At 39.5% G+C, this 25,384-nt stretch overlaps 1 protein-coding gene across 2 annotated transcripts in view; it reads left to right on the top strand.

Moving 5' to 3' along the window:
- The window catches only part of ALCAM (activated leukocyte cell adhesion molecule), a 112,072-nt gene extending 93,664 nt beyond the window's left edge, over positions 1–18,408 (top strand). For both annotated transcript variants that reach the window (XM_056556284.1, XM_056556285.1), the window contains 2 exons: positions 14,745–14,860; positions 16,196–18,408. In XM_056556284.1, coding sequence (XP_056412259.1) covers positions 14,745–14,832 — 88 coding nt within the window. In that variant the 3' untranslated portion in view covers positions 14,833–14,860; positions 16,196–18,408. The remainder of the gene's footprint in view (positions 1–14,744; positions 14,861–16,195) is intronic.
- Positions 18,409–25,384: the final 6,976 nt, after the last annotated feature.

Raw genomic sequence — 25,384 nt, forward strand, 5'->3', positions numbered from 1 at the left:
CACCAATAGCAGATCGGGGGCGGAGGGGTTTACTTTCGGTTTCCCCGTTCTGCCCTCCCACAATAGGCGGGGCAGGACGGGGAAACCGACAGGGACCGGCGCCGAAGATCCACTTACCCATCGGCGACGGCAGCGGCGACGATCAGCGGCGGCAGCGGGCGACGATCGGCGGAAGAAGAGGACCGCGACGCAGCTCCTTGGATCCAACGGAAGCCGGTGAGTTACTTAGCAACATCTGGAGGGCTACAGTCTGAGACCACTATAGTGGTCTCTAAACTGTAACCCTCCAGATGTTGCAAAACTACAGCTCCCAGCATGCCCAGAGAGCTGTTTAGGCTTGCTGGGAGTTGCAGTTTTGCAACAGCTGGAGGTCTACAGTTTGAGACCACTGCAAAGTGATCTCTATACTGTGCACCTCCAGATCTTGCAAAACTACAACTCCCAGCATGCCCAGACAGCAGTTTGCTGTCTGGGCATGCTGGGAGTTGTAGTTTTGCAACATCTGGAGGTCCACAGTTTGGAGACCACTATGCAGTGGTCTCTAAACTATAGCTCTACAGATGTTGCAAAACTGCAACTCCCAGCAAGCCTAAACAGCAAACAGCTGTCTCTGCATGCTGGGAGTTGTAGTTGCGATCCCTCCAGCTGTTGCATAACTACATCTCCCAGCATGCCTTTCGGTGATCAGTACATGCTGGGAGTTGAAGTTTTGCAACAGCTGGAGGCACACTGGTTGGAAAATACTGAGTTAGGTAACAGAACCTAACTGAAGGTTTTCCAACCAGTGTGCCTCCAGCTGTTGCAAAAGTACAACTCCCAGCATGCACGGTCTGTCAGTACATGCTGGGAGTTGTAGTTTTGAAACAGCTGGAGGTTTGCCCCCCCATGTGAACGTACAGGATACATTCACACAGGCGGGTTTACAGTAAGCTTTCTGCTTCAAGTTTGGGCTGTGGCAAATTTTTCACCGCAGCGCAAACTCCTAGCGGTAAATTCACTGTAAACCCGCCAGTGTGACTGTACCCTAAAAACACTACACTACACTTACACATAATAAAGAGTAAAACACTACATATACACCCCCTTACACTGTCCCCCTAATAAAAAATAAAAAACGTATTGTACGGCAGTGTTTCCAAAACAGAGCCTCCAGCTGTTGCAAAACAACAACTCCCAGCATTTACGGACAGCCACTGACTGTCCAGGCATGCTGGGAGTTTAGCAACAGCTGGAGGCACCCTGTTTGGGAATCACTGGCGTAGAATACCCCTATGTCCACCCCTGTGCAATCCCTAATTTAGTCCTCAAATGCGCATGGCGCTCTCTCACTTCGGAGCCCTGTCGTATTTCAAGGAAACAGTTTAGGGCCACATATGTGGTATCTCCGTACTCGGGAGAAATTGCGTTACTAATTTTGGGGGCTTTTTTTCCTTTTACCCCTTATGAAAAAGAAAAGTTGGGGTCTACACCAGCCTGTTAGTGTAAAAAAAAAATTTTTTTTTACACTAACATGCTGGTGTTGTCCTTTACTTTTTATTTTCACGGGAGGTAAAAGGAAAAAAAGACCCCCAAAATTTGTAACGCAATTTCTCCTGAATACGGAGATACCCCATATGTGGGCGTAAAATGCTCTGCGGACGCACAACAAGGCTCAGGAGTGAGAGCGCACTATGTACATTTGAGGCCTAAATTGGTGATTTGCACAGGGGTGGCTGATTTTACAGTGGTTCTGACATAAACACAAAACAATAAATACAGACATGTGACCCCATTTTGGAAACGACACCCCTCACGGAACGTAACAAGGGGTATAGTGAGCCATAACACCCCACAGGTGTTTGACAAATTTTCATTAAAGTTGGATGGGAAAGTGAAAAAAAAAAAAAAATTCTCACTAAAATGCTGGTGTCACCCTAAATTTTTCATTTTCACAAGGGAAAATAAAAAAAAGCCCCCCAAAATTTGTAACCCAATTTCTTCTGAGTAAGAGCATACCCCATATGTGGATGTAAAGTGCTCTATGGGTGAACTACAATGCTCAGAAGAGAAGGAGCGCCATTGGGATTTTGAAGAGAAAATTTGTCCGGAATTGAAGGCCACTTGTGTTTACAAAGCCACCATGGTACCAGAACAATGGAACCCCCCCATATGTGACCCCATTTTGGAAACTACACCCCTCATGTAATGTAATAAGGGGCGCAGTGAGCATTTACGCCCCACAGGTGTCTGACAGATTTTTGGAACAGTGATCCGTGAAAATGAAAAATGTAATTTTCCATTTGCAAAGCCCACTCTCCCAAAGATCTGTCAAACGCCAGTGGGGTGTAAATGCTCACTGCACCACTTATTACATTCTGTGAGGGGTGTAGTTTCCAAAATGGGGTCACATGTGGGGGGGGTCCACTGTTCTGGCACCACGGGGGGGCTTTGTAAATGCACATGGCCCCTGACTACCATTCCAAACGAATTCTCTTTCCAAAAGCTCAATGGTGCGCCTCCTCTTCTGAGCATTGTAGTTCGCACGTAGTGCACTTCAGGTCCACTTATGGGGTACCTCCATACTCAGAAGAGATGGGGTTACAAATTTTGGGGGGTATTTTCTGCTATTAACCCTTGCAAAAATGTGAAATTTGGGGGGAAACACACATTTTAGTGAAAAAAAATATATATTTTTTTTTACATATGCAAAAGTCGTGAAACCCGTGTGGGGTATTAAGGCTCACTTTATTCCTTGTTACGTTCCTCAAGGGGTCTAGTTTCCAAAATGGTATGCCATGTGGGTTATTTTTGCTGTTCTGGCACCATAGGGGCTTCCTAAATGCGACATGCCCCCCGAGCAAAATTTGCTCTCAAAAAGTCAAATATCACTCCTTCTCTTCGGAGCATTGTAGTTCGCCCGTAATGCACTTCATGCCAACTCATGGGGTACCTCCATACTCAGAAGAGATGGGGTTACAAATTTTGGGGGGTATTTTCTGCTATTAACCCTTGAAAAAATGTGAAATTTGGGGGGAAACACACATTTTAGTGAAAAAAAAATATTTTTTTTACATATGCAAAAGTCGTGAAACACCTGTGGGGTATTAAGGCTCACTTTATTCCTTGTTACGTTCCCCAAGGGGTCTAGTTTCCAAAATGGTATGCCATGTGGGTTATTTTTGCTGTTCTGGCACCATAGGGGCTTCCTAAATGCAACATGCCCCCCAAAAACCATTTCTGAAAAACGTACTCTCCAAAATCCCCTTGTCGCTCCTTCGCTTCTGAGCCCTCTACTGCGCCCGCCGAACACTTTACATAGACATATGAGGTATGTGCTTACTCGAGAGAAATTGGGCTACAAATATAAGTATACATTTTCTCCTTTTACCCCTTGTAAAAATTCAAAAATTGGGTTTACAAGAACATGCGAGTGTAAAAAATAAAGATTGTGAATTTTCTCCTTCACTTTGCTGCTATTCCTGTGAAACACCTAAAGGGTTAAAACACTTACTGATTGTCATTTTGAATACTTTGGGGGGGTGTAGTTTTTATAATGGGGTCATTTGTGGGGTATTTCTAATGGGAAGACCCTTCAAATCCACTTCAAACCTGAACTGGTCTCTGAAAAAAAGCGAGGTTCAAAATTTTGTGAAAAATTGGAAAATTGCTGCTGAACTTTGAAGCCCTCTGGTGTCTTCCAAAAGTAAAAACACGTCAATTTTATGATGCAAACATAAAGTAGACATATTGGAAATGTGAATAAAATAAAAAAATATTTTGAATATCCATTTTCCTTACAAGCAGAGAGCTTCAAAGTTAGAAAAATGCTAAATTTTCAAATTTTTCATCAAATTTTGGGATTTTTCACCAAGAAAGGATGCAAGTTACCACAAAATTTTACCACTATGTTAAAGTAGAATATGTCACGAAAAAACAATCTCGGAATCAGATTGATAACTAAAAGCATTCCAGAGTTATTAATGTTTAAAGTGACAGTGGTCAGATGTGCAAAAAACGCTCTGGTCCTAAGGTGTAAAATGGCCTGGTCCTTAAGGGGTTAAAGGGGTACTCCGCTGGAAAACATTTTTTTTTTATCAACTGGTGCCAGGAAGTTAAACAGATTTGTAAATTACTTCTATTTAATAATATTAATCCTTCCAGTACTTATCAACTGCTATATTCTCCACAAGAAGTTCTTTTCTTTTTGAATTTCCTTTCTGTCTGACCACAGTGCTTTTTGCTGACACCTGTGTCCATTTTAGGAACTGTCCAGAGTAGGATAAAATCCCCATAGCAAACCTATCCTGCTCTGGACAGTTCCTAAAATGGACAGAGGTGTCAGCAAAGAGCACTGAGACAGAGAGGAAATTTGAAAAGAAAAGATCTTCCCATTGAGCATATAGCAGCTGATAAGTACTAGAAGGATTAAAGGGGTATTCCAGGCCAAAACTTTTTTTTTTATATATATATATATATATATCAACTGGCTCCGGAAAGTTAAACAAATTTCTAAATTACTTCTATTAAAAAATCTTAATCCTTCCAATAGTTATTAGCTTCTGAAGTTGAGTTGTTGTTATCTGTCTAACTGCTCTCTGATGACTCACGTCCCGGGAGCTGTGCAGTTCCTATGGGGATATTCTCCCATCATGCAACGCTTCCGGGACGTGACATCATCATTGAGCAGTTAGGCAGAAAACTTCAGAAGCTAATATCTATTGGAAGGATTAAGATTTTTTAATAGAAGTAATTTACAAATCTGTTTAACTTTCCGGAGCCAGTTGATATATATAAAAAAAAGTTTTTGCCTGGAATACCCCTTTAAAATTATTAAATAGAAGTCATTTACAAATCTGTTCAACTTCCTGGCACCAGTTGATTTAAAAAAAATGTTTTCCAGTGGAGTACCCCTTTAAGATTTTTGAAAGTTGAGGTACTACTGTAATGGTGAGTGCTACTGCTCTTTTTTCTATTTTGGATATCGCATGGTTTCCTGTATATACCTAGTGTGGCACAACACAATCTGTTGTCTAAAGGTGACTTGTGTCCTAAAAATTCCAGTTGTTTTTATTGTCTTTATATAATTTTGTTTAGCTTTATTTATGGTAGAACATTTTTTTGCATGCTTGCCTGTTTTGCTGTCGGTGAGCAGCAGTCAGTCACTTGTTTCATGCATATACTGTATTGTTACCATTTTTTTTCTTTTGGATCCAGAAATAGTTATATTATGTATCCTTTTTTATTGAAACCATATTTGTTGTCATTACCTGAAATATTGTGCAGCAAGTTCTTGCAGGTGTAGTAATATGTCACTCTGTTTACTATATAAGTGTAGAAGTGTTCATTATATCCGTAGAATACATATGATAGTAGATTAGTTCATTTATACAGACAATTTATTTCCAGTATCAGTATAATCCATTGCAGTAATCTAAAACATTAGTTAATAAATAATACTCAAGGCAAAAATATTTAGAATCGCAGTGGTCATATAAACATTAGTGATTGCTTTAATCAATCATTGTCAGTAATATTGATCTGTTCAGTCTTTTTCCCCACGGCTTAAAAACCCTAGCACTTCCTTCCATACCTCAATTCCATAGTACTAGAGCAGTCATGTCTGATTCCAGCCTAACTCCGTTTTGGCTCATGAGACCCATGCTTATTTCATTGTCTATAAACATGACGTAAAGGTTGTTCAAGCAGGAATAGAATAAGAAAGCAATGATATAAGATTTTTTTTATATATATCATACAACATCTTTACCATCATTATGCCAGATTCCTAATTGTAGGGTAAATAAATGCAGCGCTGTGGTATAAGTCATCCAGTGACTCATTTTAGGCTGAAGAAGTTGTTAACATTTCAATCGGTCTGGAATCCTATTGATAACACAGCATCATTTTTCAGAGACCACCTGCTGCATTGGCTGCTGAAGCTCAAATCCTTCTTAGCTCTATGGATGGTAGCCTATGAAAAGAATCACATAGCAGCAGGCAAGCATCCTAAGAACAGCACTGCATCTTGCCAAAGCCAGCAGCCTACATAGATTCAAAGCAATTACCTTCTTGACTTTTAATAACACATCCACCAGAACTCCTCTTGTGTCAGCATGTATACTTCAAATGTGTGTTTTTATTGTGGAGCGCAGGGTAAGAATGGATTCATCACTGTAATAAAACAACACTTTCTATATAATTTTTACATCACAATACTCTTTTGTTCCTTGTTTCTTAAAACCTAAACCTAAAATAAACCAAGCTGAGATAGTTAAAGGAAAAGTATAGACAAATGCAAGAAATACACTCCATCTCCCACTTTGACTTATATGTGTTTTGTTTGCTGTCTAAAGGGAATCTAGCTATTGTTAAACAAGTAAGCATGGAAGCCCTTCCTTTACTGCTGGGTGCCATGGGATATGTAGACTATGGTACACTGTAGATGCATACTTATATCTTAGCTTTGCTTGCTTCCTCTTAATCTCATGATGCAGAATAGAGATGAGCGAACTTACAGTAAATTCAATTTATCACAAACTTCTCGGCTCGGCAGTTGCTGACTTTAGTCTGCATAAATTAGTTCAGCTTTCAGGTGCTCCCGTGGGCTGGAAAAGGTGGATACAATCCTAGGAGACTCTTTCCTAGGACTGTATCCACCTTTTCCAGCCCACCGGATCACCTGAAAGCTGAACTAATTTATGCAGGATAAGTCATCAACTGCCAAGCCGAGAAGTTTGTGACGAATCGAATTTACTGTAAGTTCACTCATCTCTAATGCAGAAGTCTGTTTGCTATCAAGTAACTACTCAACTCTTTCAATATTTATATATTAGGAAAATGTGCAGTATATTTTTTCCATGTTGTGGGGGCTTTACTACTGAATGGTTGTGCCTTGTCATCCAATTCATGACAGGTTGGCCAAGTGTGTGCATGATCATTTCCCATTTTAGTGAGTTGGAGGTACAGATTTAGCCTATAATTAAGGAATTTATTTCATATACCACAACATAGTGCTACTGATAATGCAAATATAATTTTTTTTTGTGTGTCTAGCACCTATATTTCTCTTACAAATACCTTCTTTCTGTTGCTAAGTTGGTTTGTCATTCAGTTTTTCTGGAGGGGGAGTCTCATTACTCTGCATGACTCCCTGTGTCTTTCTCCCTGCGTCTGCTGTGGGCACTTGTTATGTGTTGTTGTTTTTTTTTATTATTATTATTTTTTTTTTATAAGCCATGATTTCTATAAAATGGAAATAAAATTATTCTGACAGTGCTCATTTAAAGTAGTTTTCTGGGAAGTAAAAAAATCATGCATTTTCTAAATTGCATGAACATACTTTGCAATATTTACCTCACAGAGAAAGCTCCAGTTTCTGGACATTGTTTTCATATTTCTTTTTGTTCCATAGGAGACATCCATGTTAGGTCAGTGTTTCTCAAGGGGGGGGGGGTCCTCAAGACCCCTCAGCAGCTCATGTTTTCAGGATTTAACAGGTGATATAACTGTGGTGATGCTCGATTCACTGACCATAATTATATCCCCTGCGAAAGACTAAGGAAATCCTGAAAACATGACCTGTCGGAGGGTTTTGAGGACCGTGCGTTAGGTGGTCATGCAGGCCAGTTGCTGATGTTCTGTCTGAATGTTCCTCACTGATGGACAGCAGAAATGTAACAGTCACTTGTTTCATGCATATATAGTATTTGTTTTCTTTTGGGCTCAGAAATAGCTGTATTATGTATCTACTTTTTTAAACCATATTTTTTGTTATTGCCTGAAATATTGTGCATCACGTTCTTGCATGTTTAATAATGCTCTGCTCTTTATATCAGTAGAATACATAGGATAAGTAGACAGTTTCAATAATACTGACAATTGTTTCCAGTATCACTACAGTCTATCCATTGTGATCATCTAAAACATTAGTTAATAAATACCACTCAACACAAAAATAATTATACTCCATAACCAATAGCAGTAGTCATATAAACATAAAATTTTTATCATACATAATCTTTACCATCATTATAGCAGGTTCCTAATTGTAGGATAAATGTATGCAGCGTTGATGATCTGTTAGGAGGTCATACTGGCCAGTTGCTGATGTTCTGTCTGTAATAATGGTTTACCTAATGTTTTAGGTCCACCATGGTTTTAGGTGTGTGGAAAACCGCATACGGGCCAAAAATGAGCCGACCGGAGTCAACGTTTCACTGGAGCGCCTGATTTTAGCTCTTCCCAGCCGTATGCGGTCCCGTATGGCTGAAAACTTGATGTGAACCCAGCCTAACACACACTCTAGTTTTGTGGAATGTCAGAAATGTATATGATTGACAATGCATTGCTTTATCCTAATATTCTATTGACTGACATTAAACACATGATACATTACTGCACTCAATTATAAAATGCATTTTGCTTTATGTAAAAAAAATATATATTTGTATATTTTTATACTAAGGCAATGAAGCAATACCAATTTAAGCTATGGAATCAGTAGACCTTTAAGTCAATCTATACAAGGGCATCTACTGGATGTAACATTTGTTTTACTAGTGAAAATACAACATTCCTATTTCCTCTACTTGCACCATTGTCTGATATTGAAAGTGCAAAATTACTTTTTTACTTTGTGTGTCTCTCATTTTAAAGATCAGCTTAGTGAGAGTTTTTGTGCATATTATTACATACTCTACGGTATTAGAAAACTCTGAGAAACATCTCAGGGATCAACAAACATCTGTAACAGCACAATTCGATGCCGGTGCACTCTTCCTAGCCATAGCTAATTTTAAAGCTGGCTGTATTGTGGGTAAGCATTTTACTATGTCTCACTTTTTATACAACATAATCTGCTGTATAAATGCAAATGCGACATACTGGCACCACACACAGCTCTGAAACAGATGAGAAAAAATCGCTTAAGAAACAGAAACTGTGAAAAGTAGAACAGAGCAAATACATTCTTATTTACTCTGAATTCCCCAATGAAGTACCTTTTTTACATTTACTGGTTCCAGCCCCTGTAATTCATTGTTTCTGTCATATTGCCTTTACTATCAGGTATACATTACCTTAAATGTTAGCTCCAAAGTTGCTATTAAAACAGACTGATGCTGACCACTATATAATCTTTACTTGGCATCAACACATTCTGCAGCACAATACAGAGGGTATACAAACAAAATCAGGCATTAGTAACTAACAGCTCAAAGAGTTTACAATCTATGAGGAATAGGACTAAAACAAAAGACAAAAAGTGTTGGTTTTATACAATGATTAAGCATTCTTTTATAACAGTAAGGTAGTACACATAGAGGAGCAAATGTGAAGGGCAATGGGGCCCAGATAATGTAGAGGATAAGATGTTACTTATTCGCAGGGTATGCCATGCTGATGATCAGTTAAAGTGTACCTTAAAAAAAAAAAAAATATATATATATATATATATATATATATATATATATATATACTTTTTTTTTTTTTTTTTTACTTGTCTTAGGGGAATGGTCATACCCCAACTGTTCACTAGAGCAAGAGGAAGAATAAGTGCACATGGTCCTTTCCCTGCTTCGTGTCTGTTAGAGGAACATAGTCCCATACATTTTCAGTATGAGGCAATCTCAGCAACAGAGCTAGGAGCACATGCGCGAAGCTCACTTCTCCAGGCCTGGTCTCCTCTCAGCTCACTCTGCAGACATCAGACAGGAGAGATTATACAAAGTTTAGAGCTGCAGTCCCTTCCATCCTCATTCCCCCCTGCTCACCTCTGTGACCTGCCTGTCAGTCCTGACGCTCAGCTCCCTGCACAGCCTCGGCCTCCTCAATGTGTAGACCTCCTCACTGATTGTCACACAGAGCTTTCCAAGGCTTCTGATCTGCTTAGTACTGAAACATTTCTGGCCATTAAGGAACCTGGGAAAGCTATGTGTGGCAGTTATAACCTATAATGACTCATGGCCCTTTAATGATAATAGAGCCTGACTGTCAAACACAGCTTTTCCAAGCTCCTGAATGGCCAGAAATGTGTCAGTTCTAAGCAGATCACATGCCATTCAGGAGCCTGGGAAAGCTGTGTGAGACAGACAGACTCTCTTATTATTACAGGGTCATGAGTCATTACAGGGCATAACTGTAACACACAGCTTTACCAGGTTCCTTAATTATTATAAATGTTTCAGCGCAAAGCATATCACATGCCCTTCAGGAGCCTGGGAAAGTCATGTGTGAGAGCTACGCTTAGTAAAGAGTCTGCATGTGTGTCTGTACTGAGCGTGCATGCGTCAGTGACTATGTCTGTCCCTTACTGGGTCAATGCAGACTGACTGCAGGGGGAGATGTTTACACTAGACTGAACCATGGAATAGATCTGTTAAAATGTCATCCACTGGTATTGTAATATGCAGCATCCACAGCAGATTATTCATAAATATATATATATATATATATATATATATATATATATATATATATATATATATCTACCATTAATCTGTAGCAGCTGTACTTTACCACTGTTCAGTCAAGCCAAGTTTCAAGTTACTTTCTCTTCACATTCTCATTTTAGCTCCCTGTACTGGCCAACAGTGGGATATAAGAAAACTTTAATTATTTTTCTGACCAGTGACATTTTTTAACATTTCCAAAAATATTTAAAACCTATAAACAAATGTATTTAACCTTTTAAGATAAAAAAATTATAATTTAGTGACACATTCCCTTTAAAGGAGGTAAAGGGAGATTATCCACTTCCAGCTATTTTGGTGGGGGGGGGGGGGGTGTATTGGGTAGGTGCATGTGCAGGAGGAGGGTAAAAGGAATACCTGGCAGCCAAAAGAGCATCCTGGTTGCTGGTATTGAGGATGTATAGCCACCTTCAGTTTGACTTCCTTGTTGAAGATTGACTCCATTTGCAGTGTACAACATGCAGGTGTTTCTTTTAGAGAACAATAGTTTTTTCCTTTAGCCTGAAGTAATAACATTGTATATCACTAATCCTTCACAGCAGACACGTTGTTGTTGCTGCCTAGCAGACAAATTGACCTTAGGGAAAATACCTATTTGTGAAGGGTTTCTTCTGACATTTTTTAATTTATTTGCCTCTTCTGATATGAACAGACAAACAGCTGTAATCTTATCCCTGACATTATTTATTGTATATTGCTGTGTTGCAGAGTCTTTTCACAGTGGGATGTGTTTTTTTTTTTTTTTCTTTCTTTTTCAATATAAGGCTTATATAAAAATTAACCCTGAGGTTTTTGAATGACCTGGTGATAAAAAATGTACTTAAACGATCACTAACCTTTTAACAAACTTCGTATAAATCAGTAGTACAAGAAAATATAAGAAAAGTTGTAGTGTATATTAGAGAAAAATACCTCTTATCTTGCTGCTAACCTTTACCCCCTACCTTCTAAACTTATTCTTTCTAAAGAACTGCTAAAAGCTGGCTCAAGACAGATCACCTTCCTGAGGGATCATGTTCCATGCTGCCTATAAAAGTCTGTGGAGAGGGGAGGAGACAGGCAGAGAGAACCATACACACACAGATGCAAGCTCTATTAAATGTTCTGTCTTAAAGGGGTTCTACCTTGTTTATACAGTTTATTATGTTTGTGTGTTATGTGTGTATAAGTATGTGCTTTTTTATGTGTGTTGTGATTATGTATGTATGTTTTTTCTTACCTTTTGTGAAGATCCGGAAGCTGGCCCCTTATTCTTCTAGTGGGTTGCTGTGCACCTCGGCCTCCGCCATGTTGTGTTTGGTAAGTGGGATGTCAGGGGGTGTGTTCTTGCTTCTGTCCTTCCTATCTTCTGACGTCCGAGGCAAATCTTTTCTTCCTGTTTCTTCCGTGGCTCAGCGACGAATCTGCGGCCTCTTCCGGCGCATGCGCAGGTAGTTTTTTTTTTTTACCAATAAAGTTTTTTTTGTCTAATTGACAAACTGCGCATGCGCGAGTACGCAAGTGCTACGCTAGTAGCGTAGCGTACGTTAGGGCTACGCTAATAGCGTAGCTTCGCGCAAGCGCAGACAGTTTGTCAATTAGACAAAAAAAAACTTTATTGGTAAAAAAAAAAAAAAACTACCTGCGCATGTGCCGGAAGAGGCCGCAGATTCGTCGCTGAGCCACGATAGAAACGGGAAGAAAAGATTTGCCTCGGACGTCAGAAGATCCCACTAACCGAATACAACATGGCGGAGGCCGAGGTGCACAGCAACCCACTGGGAGAAAAAGGGGCCAGCTTCCGGATCTTCACAAAAGGTAAGAAAATACATATATACATAATCACAACACACATAAAAAAACACATACACACATAACACACAAACATAATAACAAAAAACAGTATAAGCAAGGGAGAACCCCTTTAAAGGCGTTATCCAGGAATAGAAAAACAGAGCTAATTTCTTTCAAAAACAGCTCCATGTCTGTCCCAAGGTTGTGTGGTATTACAACTTGGCACCATTTACTTCAGTGGAACTGAGCTGCAGAACCACACCCAACTTGGAAACAGACGTGGGGCAGTTTTTGAAAGAAATTAGCTCTGCTTTTCTATTTCAGGATAACACCTTAGTTTTGTTCTATAATGTCTTTTAAGATGCTGCTGCTTCTGAGGGTGTGCTTAACCCCTTATGGACTCAGCCTATTTTCACCTTAAGGACTCGGCAAATTTTCCTTTTTGCATTTTCGTTTTTTCCTCCTTCCATTCTACAAATCATAATGCTTGCACCTATAGACCCATATAAGGGCTTGTGTTTTTGTGTCACCAATTGTACAAAACCCCCCCAAAAAATGTTGTGGGGTGAAATATAAAAAGAAACTCCTTTTTGTGACTTTTAAGGGCTCCCATTTCTACGCAGTGCGCTTTTTGGTAAACATGACACCCTATCTTTATTGTGTAGGTCCATACGGTTACAAGAATACCCAATTTATAAAGGTTTTATTTTAATACTTAAAAAAAAATTATAAACTACATGCACCAAAATTAGTATGTTTAAAATTGGCATCTTCTGACCCCATAACTTTTTTATTTTTCCATGTACGGGGTGGTTTGAGGGCTCTTTTTTTTTTTTTTTTGTGCCATCATCTGTAGTTTTTATCGGTACCATTTTTGTTTTAATGGGACTTTTTGATCGCTTTTTATTAATATTTTTATGGTATATGAAGTGACCAAAAATGCACAATTTTGGACTTTGGTATCTTTTAACGTGTACGCCATCGACCATGTGGTTTAGCTAACATAATATTTTAATGGTTCAGATATTTATGCACACGGCGGTACCACATATGATTATTTTTATTCTTTATTACATTATTTTTTTTTTTTTTTTTTAAAGGGAAAAGGAGGTGATTTAAACTTTTAATAGGGAAAGGGTTAATAAACTTTTATAAAGAAAAATGTTTACACTTTTTTTTTTTTGCCCCCATAGGGGGCTAAAACATGCAAAGCACTGATCAGTGTATCCGGCAATCTTCTGCTCTAGCCTGCTGCGCAGGCATGGAACAGTAGATTGCCGATCGGAAAACTGAGAGTCAGGTGAGGACCCTCCAGTCAGCCGTTAAGCTGATTGGGACATTGCGATTTTGTCGCGATGGCCCATGGCCGGCATTAGCCGTGGTCCTTCCTGCCCGTAGCAACAAGGACCCTCCAGGTTTAACCTGTTCTCCGCCGGTGAGAAGAGTTTAAACCCGTTAAACTGGACCAGGTCGTACAGGTACGCCCTGAGTCCTTAAGAATCGGGGATGCAAGGCGTATGCATACGCCCTGCGTCCCCAAGAGTTTAAGAGATATATGGGAGCAGGATCTCTTTTGTGTTTGTGTGTGCGCTATGTATATAAGACACCATAGCAGCTAGTCTTAACCCTCTAGCTCAAAGACAACTGAAATTAGTGACAGTCTGTAGAAGAGAGCTATGAAAATTCCATATACAAGTAAGAAAATGGTCTGAAATATTATGATACTCATGTACACACACTAAAGCTGATTCTAAAAAGTTTCTAGAAAAGTTCATGACAATTTATATTAAATTTTATATACATCCCCTACCCTTTGTACTTTTGACATTTGAGTTGCTTTCACAAAAGTGCACATTTTAATACATTTTAGAATGATTTGCCTGCATGTTTTCTTATTCAACATGTATATAAATGGTGGGTAGACTTGTACTCTAGGAGGACAGAGGTCGGTCATACCTCTCTTTAGTCCTACAGAACTAGTCTACCCACCACTTATATACATTTTTTTTGTACGCGATGGTCACGCACTAGACTAAGTGTCTCGGACATTATCTCAGATAGATTACACCAGCTACCCTTTTGATAATATTTTCTAAATCGATCATCATTGCAGGGTTTGCTTATTACACCGTTGGGGGTGTTCTTTCACTTAGTATTAAGTCTCTCTGAGGTCTAGAGAAGCGTATATCCTTTGTCCTCAAACCACATTAATTTAAGTAAGGGGAAATAGTTTAGTGTCTTCCTTGGCTGTATTCCTAATGCATTGCAGAGGGACAATAGGGTATATGGTCCTTTGGAAAGAAGCCTACACACACAGGTTAAGCTCTGTTTAATATTTAAATTGCTACTATGTAACTTTTTTTTATGTCTGTAATTTCAAGACTACATTATGTGATTGTACCCCAGACACTTATAAAAGATAAAACGTTTTTCCTGCAGTACATTTCAAAGTGCCATTTTTTTTATTTCCTTAAGTGCATTACCAATTGATTATCATTCTGATTATTGTTTTGTTATATTTAGTCCCTCATCGAAACATGTAGGAAAAGAACTTGGTAACAAAGAAGAAAACAAGAAGCTAGAAGAAAATAATCATAAATCAGAAGCATAAGAAATCTATAAATAACACAATACTCAAGGTGGGTTCCAACAGTCAGCCCCTTCTACCAACGCAGTTTTCTTTCACAAGTTAAAATGACATGTTCCACAAAGCCGTGTTACTGAGATGACTGTAATCCAGTACACTCATAATTACTTATTCCTTTTTTTCAAAGCGCAGCTTTAAGTTTGCATAAAAGAATAGTCTAGGTATGATTTGCAAATTCTCCTTATATTGCACCTGTTTCATACCCACAGTGAAGAATTCATGAGTCTGACAATCAATTTATCAGCAGCCGGTGCCTCATGAATATTTGACATGAAATGTCTCTGATGTCACTGATTTATTGTACATTCAAAAGCATTATACTCTACTGGCACTACTGAAAAAATGCCAACCAAAGCAACAATATTAAATTGTAAATTAAAGTATGTTTGTACAGAAAGTTATGACTGTCATCATTTGTCTACTTTCGAGAATATATATATATTTTTTTTTTTTACAGGTGTAGTAACCTATTAGTGCCCTCGCCATGTAAATTAACAGACTAATGGCAATGTTGTGTTTGGTGGCACAGTGCTCTACTGTAGGCAGTAACCATTTGCAGGTTTGGGTTGTTACACGTACAGCCAGAAATGTAAAATAATTAGTTCCCAGCCACAAAAAGTCATTGTGAGAGCTGTGTTCCCAGATGCAGAAGCACCTCCTTTGCATTCCTGCAGCTTCTAGGTAGCCCCTGATGTCATCAGTGACATCACACAGATTTACTGTGCAGAAGGAGATTGGAAGCATGCATTTTCTCTACATGCTTTATATCTGCTTTTATAACTCATGGAATCACACATTACTTTACTGTTTAGGCAAACCCCATTTAAAGGGGTTGTCCAGGATTTGAGAAGCAGAGCTAATTTGGTTGCCCTCTTTGCAAAAACAGAATACCCCTGTCATGAAATAGTTGACAATACATTTTCAGGAATTTTGATTTTTAAAGATTATATTTGGTTCCGAAGAAAAAATAAAGATCTCACACAAGCAAGAAGTAAAAATCTGCGCCCTTGAGGGGACTCCCATCATATTGTTAAATATTAAGTTCATCCCACAGTTCTATTTCTAAGAAAGCCAATAGGCCATCGGGGCATCTCTATCAGATGTTGTCTTTCATCTTTCTATGCGTAGTCAATGGCAATTTTGCTCTGACTGTGTGGAGCCACACCTTTTGCTCAGTTATAGATAAAATTTATATCACAAAACTGAAGCCTGCTTCTTATCTGTACATGGATGTAAGTGGAGACTGGTCATTGATTTTATTTTTTAGACTTGCACTCCTGTTTGACTGTCAATACTATTTAATTTACATATCATTTTGTGTTTGTAGGGAAACCATGATGAGCAGTTTGAAGCATGAATGTGGATTGTACTTAATGGAATATATACAATGGAACTGCAAATGTTCATGGTCAAAGTATTAAACATTTGTACCAAGTTGTCCCAGGATTATGAGGAAAATTATCTCTGAAAAGGATCAAGAAAAACTGTTCTAACAGCCATGATGATAGCTTACCATGTTGTGTTCTGTTATTTTTTTATGTAAATGTCTGCACTGAAAATTTGTTTTGTTTGCCTTTTATGTAAATTTTTTTACGTAGCTATTTTTATACACTGTAAGGCTTTGTTCCGAGAGTTGCTGTCAATCAGATGTATAGTGTAATGTTATTATTTTTTATGACACTGATGCACAGGTACATTTTTAATTCTGAATGCCATCGGTAAAAAGTCACATACTGAGGTTTAAAAGGACTCCCTGTGAAGTTGTATTTTTATCCCAACCCTAGCTGGTTGAGCAGTTACTGAACAATCGGTATGCTAGAACCTAGACAATTTATCCGGATGACTTCATGTGTACAGCCCTTAAGGACGCACAAACTAGTTGTCACCGCTCATGGTATATTTTACCGATAGCATTACAGACTATTGTTTTTCATATCTTTATTTAAAAAATGACTGGAATCTTGATTTTGGTTATCCACTGCCTTATGAACAGCATTCTTCAAGAGAGAAACATGATTGCAAAACATGTACCGCCACAGCTGTGCATTGAAAAACTGCGTTTTATTCACATGATTGAAGACTAATTATTGAAGGACCTACCTAACTTATAATTAATGCTTTCTTTCACGCTTCTATGTCATTATAATTAGAATTTTAATTGAGTTTTTACATCATCCCCAAATGGTTGTAATATTTCTAGGGTAAATTGAGTGATTGCCATTGTCTTGTAGCCCGGCTTAAGCTTTAAACTCCACTATTAATTTCTGTATCACGTGGTCTGTACATCTCCAGCAGTGCTGCTTTTTGCACATTCCTCATAATTATTGTTTGTTGTATAAACATTTGGTCTGTAGTGACAAAGGTTCAGTTAAAATTGTTACTAGCCATATTCAGAATGATAAAACGCATACTTCAAAAGTAGCAATTGTTACACTTCTATGTTAATCTTGGTTTCCAGTGTGTTATCAAATTAGAATTGCTTCTGTGAAGACGGTAGCATTGAGCCGCTTGCAAGCTCATGACTGTTTAGTGGGTGTTCACAGACCTATGGTGCTTGTTTTTGTGCAAGCACAGTCTGGTGCTCTACTTCTGTTGAGTGCAAGGATCCAATAGGGCTTAAGATTTTCTCCACACTAGGGGATGCAGCCATGTGCATCTTGTCCTAAATAAGCATACTCCATTAGTATAGTAAGCATAGATAGCCCCAACAGTCCACTTGCAGCTTTCAATGCTTTGTTCTTTAGCCACTGTAATTCTTGAGCTGCCTGCCTCGCAGTGCGTTGCAGGAGTGACTGGGTAAATTTGCTTTATTGTTTTGTTCTATTATCTAACTCTAAAGGTTATGAACGCAGTCTTGTGTTAACCGGTACATAATTTATCATCCAATATACAAAAAAATAAAATGTCTGAGTATTTTTTGTTACATTTTAAATTTGTAACTTTATAAAAGAAAAAATGTGGACTCTTCAATGCGTGTAAACTTGGTATTGTAAATGGACGGCAACAAATGCATTGAATATCACAAGATGTATTTGATCCTCTGTAAACCAGAAATATGTTTTCAGAGACTGTACATATAAAGTGTATTTACTACAAGCTCATGTGTGCAAGGGTCAGAGTTGGTTGATTGTCACAGGTTATTTGGATTTTAAACATACTTTTTCTTTTTCTTTTGTAATTGTGTTTTTATTTCTACCTTATTATAGTTCGTATTTTTTTGTTTGAAATTAACAAAAAGTTAAAAAGTTACGATATTTTGAGGTAATATATTCTCAGAAGCACATTTCTGGGCTAAAGTGAAAGATATATATGGCATTTAGCGTAAAGTTAAATTATTTTAATGTACATTCTTTATTGTGATATGTGTGCAAGTGTAAGCCTGAGTGTTTAAAATAGAATACTATGCATACTTTTTGACTACTACAGTGAGGATAAGACAAAATGATCCTAGCAACAGTTATTTATTGCCCAACTGAAACAAATATGTAAAATTGTGTTTGCAGGATAAAACTTTTCTATTAAATAACTATTACAATTGTATATCTAAGACGGTTCTCTTCAGAATCTATAGTTTAAGTAACTGCATGAACTATTGTCACAATATTCTTTTTCGAGCAGACATAACGCATGATAAAGTAGCCATATTGTTATCAAAATCATTACAGCATTCATGCGAGCCCATGAGCACACAGTACTGTAGCATCTTGTGTCTAATGCTCCATAGGATGAGGTCAAGATTTATTCATAGGTACGGTAGACCTGTGCTTATGAACAGACCAGTAGAAGGTTCTGCTATAAGAGAAATTTACATATGAATAGACAGAACATTGTGTTATACGTAAGAAGAGGACCATGAGAATACAAGGTTGAAGACTGCAGAGGGTACTAGGTGAAGCACATTACAATGTTCTGCTTGGTTTTTTTCTAAGATCAGAAAACCATGTTAAAAAGAATGTATCACCTGGATTTTTGTATTTTATTTGAGCCAGATACTAAAATGTTTTCCTTTTTTTTCTAATCAGTTTCCATTGTAATTTGTACAATATTACGAAGGCTGCCATGTTGCCTGAGCTGTTTTTAACATCATTTAAAGATATGCTTCAGTGCCAATTCAATGGACATAGGCAACAATAGACAGGAGCTCTCCCAGTGATATGAATGGGAAAGACTTCTGGATGTGCTCTGTGACCAAGAAGGTAATTCTCAAGGAACAGGGAGGCTAGGGAGGCTGAGCTTCAAATGTTAAAGGGGTACTCCAGTGAAAACCTTTTTTCTTTTAAATCAACTGGTGGCAGAAAGTTAAACATATTTGTAAATTACTTCTATTAAAAAATCTTAATCCTTCCAGTACTTATTAGCTGCTGAATGCTACAGAGGAAATTCCTTTCTTTTTGGAACACTGATGACATCACGATAACAGTGCTCTCTGCTGACATCTCTGTCCATTTTACCAACCATGCATAGCAGATGTATGCTAAGGGCAGCATGGTGGCTCAGTGGTTAGCACTGTTGCCTTGCAGTGCTGGAGGCTTGGGTTCAAATCCCACTAAGGACAACAATAAATAAAGCGTTATTATTATTATTATTATTATAATAACATCAGCAGAGAGAACTGTGGTTGTGATGTCATCAGAAAGCATTCCAAAAAGAAAATAATTTCCTCTGTAGTATTCAGCAGCTAATAAGTACAGGAAGGATTAAGATTTTTTAATAGAAGTAATTTACAAATATGTTTAACCCCTAAAGGACCCAACCATTTTACACCTTAGGACCTGGCCATTTTTTGCACATCTGACCACTGTCACTTTAAACATTAATAACTCTGGAATGCTTTTAGTTATCATTCTGATTCAGAGACTGTTTTTTCGTGACATATTCTACTTTAACATAGTGGTAAAATTTTGTGGTAACTTGCATACTTTCTTGGTGAAAAATCCCAAAATTTGATGAAAAATTTGAAAATTTAGCATTTTTCTAACTTTGAAGCTCTCTGCTTGTAAGGAAAATGGATATTCCAAATAATTTTTTTTATTCACATATACAATATGTCTACTTTATGATTGCATCATAAAATTTATGAGTTTTTACTTTTGGAAGACATCAGAGGGCTTCAAAGTTCAGCAGCAATTTTTCGCAAAATTTCCAAAATCTCAATTTTTCAGGGACCAGTTCAGGTTTGAAGTGGATTTGAAGGGTCTTCATATTAGAAATACCCCACAAATGACCCCATTATAAAAACTACACCCCCAAAGTATTCAAAATTACATTCAGTCAGCATTTTAACTCTTTAGGTGTTTCACAGGAATAGCAGCAAAGTGAAGGAGAAAATTCACAATCTTCATTTTTTACACTCGCATGCTCTTGTAGACCCAATTTTTACAAGGGGTAAAAGGAGAAAATGTATTGTTATTTTTGTAGCCCAATTTCTCTCGAGTAAGCACATACCTCATATGTCTATCTAAAGTGTTCGGCGGGCGCAGTAGAGGGCTCAGAAGCGAAGCAGCGACAAGGGGATTTTGGAGAGTAAGTTTTTGGGGGGCATGTCGCATTTAGGAAGCCCCTATGGTGCCAGAACAGCAACCCCCCCCCCAACATGGCATACCATTTTGGAAACTAGACCCCTTGAGGAATGTTTCAAGGAATAAAGTGAGCCTTAATACCCCACAGGTGTTTCACGACTTTTGCATATGTAAAAAAATATATAATTTTTTTCACTAAAATGTGTGTTTCCCCCAAATTTCAAATTTTTGCAAGGGTTAATAGCAGAAAATACCCCCCAAAATTTGTAACCCCATCACTTCTGAGTATGGAGGTACCCCATAAGTTGACCTGAAGTGCACTACGGGCGAACTACAATGCTCAGAAGAGAAGGAGTCATATTTGGCTTTTTGAGAGCAAATTTTGCTCGGGGGCATGTCGCATTTAGGAAGTCCCTATTGTGCCAGGACAGCAAAAAAAAAAAAAACACATGGCATACCATTTTGGAAACTAGACCCCTTGAGGAACGTAACAAGTGGTACAGTGAGCATTTACCCCCCACTGGTGTCTGTCAGATCTTTGAAACTGGGCTGTACACATTTTTTTATTTGCACAGCCCACTGTTCCAAAGCTCTTTCAATCACCAGTGGGGTGTAAATTCTCACTGCACCCCTCATTACATTCCGTGAGGGGTGTAGTTTCCGAAATGGGGTCATGTGTTTTTTTTTTTGAGTTTGTCAAAACCGCTGTAACAATCAGCCACCCCTGTGCAAATCACCTCAAATGTACATGGTGCACTCTCCCTTCTGGGCCTTGTTGTGCGCCCCCAGAGGACTTTACACCCACATATGGGGTTTCTCCGTAGTCAGGAGAAATTGCATTACAAATTTTGGGGGGCATTTTTCCCTTTAACCTCTTTTAATTTTAATTAAATTTTTTACACTAACATGCTGGTGTAGACCCCAACTTCACCTTTTCATAAGGGAAATCTAGAAAGAAGGAGGAAGGCGCCTCATGTGCGGGATCAGTAGATCTTGCAGGTGGGGGTAGGGGACGGTAATTCCCAAGCCGCTTACCAAAGTTGGTTGTGCGCCCACACACAACAAGGTTAAGACCAGAAGAGATATAGAAGAAGGTCCACTGCAGCCCTCCTGGGTGAGAGTAAAATCAAAACCGAATGACCAGGGAGTCAGGAGTTTGTCTGGCGCAGAGAGGAACCATCAGGCAGCCAAGTAAAATCAATGGATTTATTAGATGCAACGCGTTTCGCTGCGCATGCGTGATGCCTGATGAAGCTGCGCATGCGCAGCGAAACGCGTTGCATCTAATAAATCCATTGATTTTACTTGGCTGCCTGATGGTTCCTCTCTGCGCCAGACAAACTCCTTTTCATAAGGGGTGAAGGGAGAAAAAGCCCCCCAAAATTTGTTAGGCAATGTCTCCAGAGTACGGCGATACCCCATATGTGGCCCTAAACTGTTACCTTGAAATACGACAGGGCTCCGAAGTGAGAGAGCGCCATGCGCATTTGAGGCCTGAATTAGGGATTTGCATAGGGGTATTCTACGCCAGTGATTCCCAAACAGGGTGCCTCCAGCTGTTGCAAAACTCCCAGCATGCTTGGACAGTCAACGGCTGTCCGACAATACTGGGAGTTGTTTTGCAACAGCTGGAAGCTCCATTTTGGAAACAGTGGCGTACCAGACGTTTTTCATTTTTATTGGGGAGGGGAGGGGGGCTGTGTATATGTAGTGTTTTTTACTTTTTATTTTGTGGTAGTGTAGTGTAGTGTTTTTAGGGTACAGTCACACGGGCGGGGGATTACAGCAAGTTTCCTGCTGTGAGTTTGAGCTGCCGCGCAAAATTTGCTGCATCGCAAACTTGCAGCCTGATACTCACTGTAAGCCCCCTGCCCATGTGAATGTACCCTGTACATTCACAGGGGGGGGGGGGGAACCTCCAGCTGTTGCAAAACTACAACTCCCAGCATGCACGTAGTTATAGTTTTGCAACAGCTGGAGGCACACGGGTTGGGAAACACTGAGTTAGGAAACAGACAATGTTTCCCAACCAGTGTGCCTCCAGTTATTGCAAAACCACTACTCCCAAACATTCTCAGGCATGCTGGAAGTAGTAGTTCGGCAACATCTTTAGAGCCAGATGTTGCCGAACTACAACTCCCAGCATGCTTGGAGTTATAGTTTTGCAACATCTGGAGGACTACAGTTTGCAGACCACTAATACAGTGGTTCCCAATCTGTGCCCTTCCTGATGTTGCAAAACTACAACTCCCAGTATGCCAAAACTGTCCAGGCATGCTGGGAGTTGTAGTTCTACAACATCTGAAAGGCCAGATGTTACAGAACTACAACTCCCAGCATGCCTGGACAGTAAGGGCATGCTGAGGATGTGTAGTTTGCAACATCTGGAAGCGCACAGTGGTCTCCAAACTGTGGACCTCCAGATGTTGCAAAACTGCAACTCCCAGCATGCCCAGACACCAAGGGCTGTCTGGGCATGCTGGGAGTTATAGTATACAGGGTCCCATTACAGCAATGCATGTCGCTTTACGGCGACGTGCATTGCTGTAAAGGACTCACCTGTCGCCGCCATCTTCATCACCGGGATCCGGGGGGTCTTCAGGGACGAGGTAAGTACTGGGGCCGGGCCCCAGCACTCCCCCGCCGCGTCCTCCGGTCTTCCTCCCGTCCTCTCCGGACTTCCAGGGACCGGGCAGGGCGTGAGGAAGTAAACCCCCCCCCTTGCAATTGGTCCTGGCTGTCTGTCCAGCCGGGATCATGCAAAATAACCGGGCGGTTGGGTCCCAGAGACCCGATCAGCCCGGTATCGCCGCAGATCGCAAGGGCGATTTCCCTTGCGATTTGCGACGATCGCCGACATGGGGGGCCTACATGGCCCTCCTCGGCGTTTGCCCTGGATGCCTGCTGAAGCATTTCAGCAGGCATCCACTTCCGATCTCTGCCCGACGCGCGGCAGGGACCGGAAAACGCCAGTTTATGCCCTGGGTCCTTAAGTACCAGGGCGCCGGGGCGTAAAATTACGCCCTGGGTCCTGAACAGGTTAACTTTCTGCCACCAGTTGATTTAAAAGAGAAAAGGTTTTCACCGGAGTACCCCTTAAAGGTCCTTTCTTACCTATACACTGATGTTGCACTACACTTTTAAAGGGGAACTCCGGTGGAAACAAGTAGAAAACAAATGTTTTCAAATCAACTGGTGCCTGAAAGTTAAACAGATTTTTAACCCCTTAAGGACACATGACGTACTGGAACGTCATGTGTCCACTCCTGATCTATAACGCCCCGCGTCATAGTTGGGCCGGGACTTGTGGCTAATAGCGTGCGGCATTGATCGCTGTGCCGCGCGCTATTAACCCTAAAAGTTGAACGCCGCATCTAAAGTGAAACTGAAACCATGCCGGTTAGCTCAGTGGGCTGTTCGGGATAGCCGCGGCGAAATCACGGCATCCCGAACAGCTTACAGGACAGCAGGAGGGTCCGTACCTGCCTCCTCGCTGTCCGATCGCCAAATGACTGCTCAGTGCCTGAGATCCAGGCATGAGCAGTCAAGCGGCAGAATCATTGATCACTGGTTTCTTATGAGAAACCAGTGATCAATGTGAAAGATCAGTATGTGCAGTGTTATAGGTCCCTATGGGAGCTATAACACTGCAAAAAAAAGTGAATAAATATAATTTAACCCCTTCCCTATTAAAAGTTTGAATCACCCCTTTTTTCCCATAAAAAAACAGTGTAAATAAAAATAAACATATATGGTATCGCCGCGTGCGGAAATGTCCGAATTATAAAAATATATTGTTAATTAAACCGCACGGTCAATGGCGTGCGCGCAAAAAAATTCCAAAGTCCAAAATAGTGCATTTTTGGTCACTTTTTATATCATGAAAAAATGTCCTATCAATGCAAAAATGGTACTGTTAAAAACTTCAGATCACGGCGCAAAAAATGAGCCCTCATACTGCCCCATACACAGAAAAATAAAAAAGTTAGAGGGGTCAGAAATTACAATTTTAAACCTATTAATTTTCCTGCATGAAGTTACAAAACTGCGGGGGTTTTTTCAATTTTGTCTCACAATGATTTTTTTTCCATTTCACTGTAGATTTTTGGGCACAATGACTGACGTCATTACAAAGTAGAATTGGTAGCGCAAAAAATAAGCCATCATATGGATTTTTTTGGTGCAAAATTGAAAGAGTTATGATTTTTTAAAGGCAAGGACCCAAAAATGAAAATGCAAAAACTGAAAAAACCCTGGTCCTTAAGGAGTTAAATTACTTCTATGAAAATTTTTTTTGATCCTTCCAGTACTTATTAGCTGTTGTATAAAACGGAGAAATTTGGAAATTTCTTTTCTGTCTGACAACAGTGCTCTCTGCTGACACCTCTGTCAGGAACTGTCCAGATTAGAAGCATATACCCATATAAAACCTTTCCTGCTCTGGATAGTTCCTGACACGGACAGAGGTGTTAGCAGAGAACACTTTTGTCAGGCTGGAAAGAACTTCACAAATTTCTCTGTAGTACATCTGTAGGATACAGTAGCTGATAAGTACTAGTAGGGTTAAGATTTTTCAAAAGTGATTTACAAATCTGTTTAACTTTCTTGCACCAGTTGATTTGAAAACATTTTTTTTCCACCAGAGTTCCCCTTTTACCCCTTAAGGACCTGGGGTTTTTCCGCTTTTGCATTTTCGTTCTTACCTTTAAAAAATCATAACCCTTTCAATTTTGCACCTAAAAATCCATATGATGGCTTATTTTTTGCGCCACCAATTCTACTTTGTAATGACATCAGTCATTTTACCCAAAAATCTACGGCAGAATGGAAAAAAATAATAATTGTGAGACAATTTTTTTTTTTTAAAACGCCATTTTGTAAATTTTGGTTTCTTCACAGTACATTTTTCGGTAAAAATGACACCTTCTCTTTATTCTGTAGGTCCATACGGTTAAAATGATACTCTACTTGCATCATAACTACATGCAGGAAAATTT

Source organism: Hyla sarda, chromosome 2 (assembly GCF_029499605.1).
Source record: "Hyla sarda isolate aHylSar1 chromosome 2, aHylSar1.hap1, whole genome shotgun sequence".
Classification (NCBI taxonomy): domain Eukaryota; kingdom Metazoa; phylum Chordata; class Amphibia; order Anura; family Hylidae; genus Hyla; species Hyla sarda.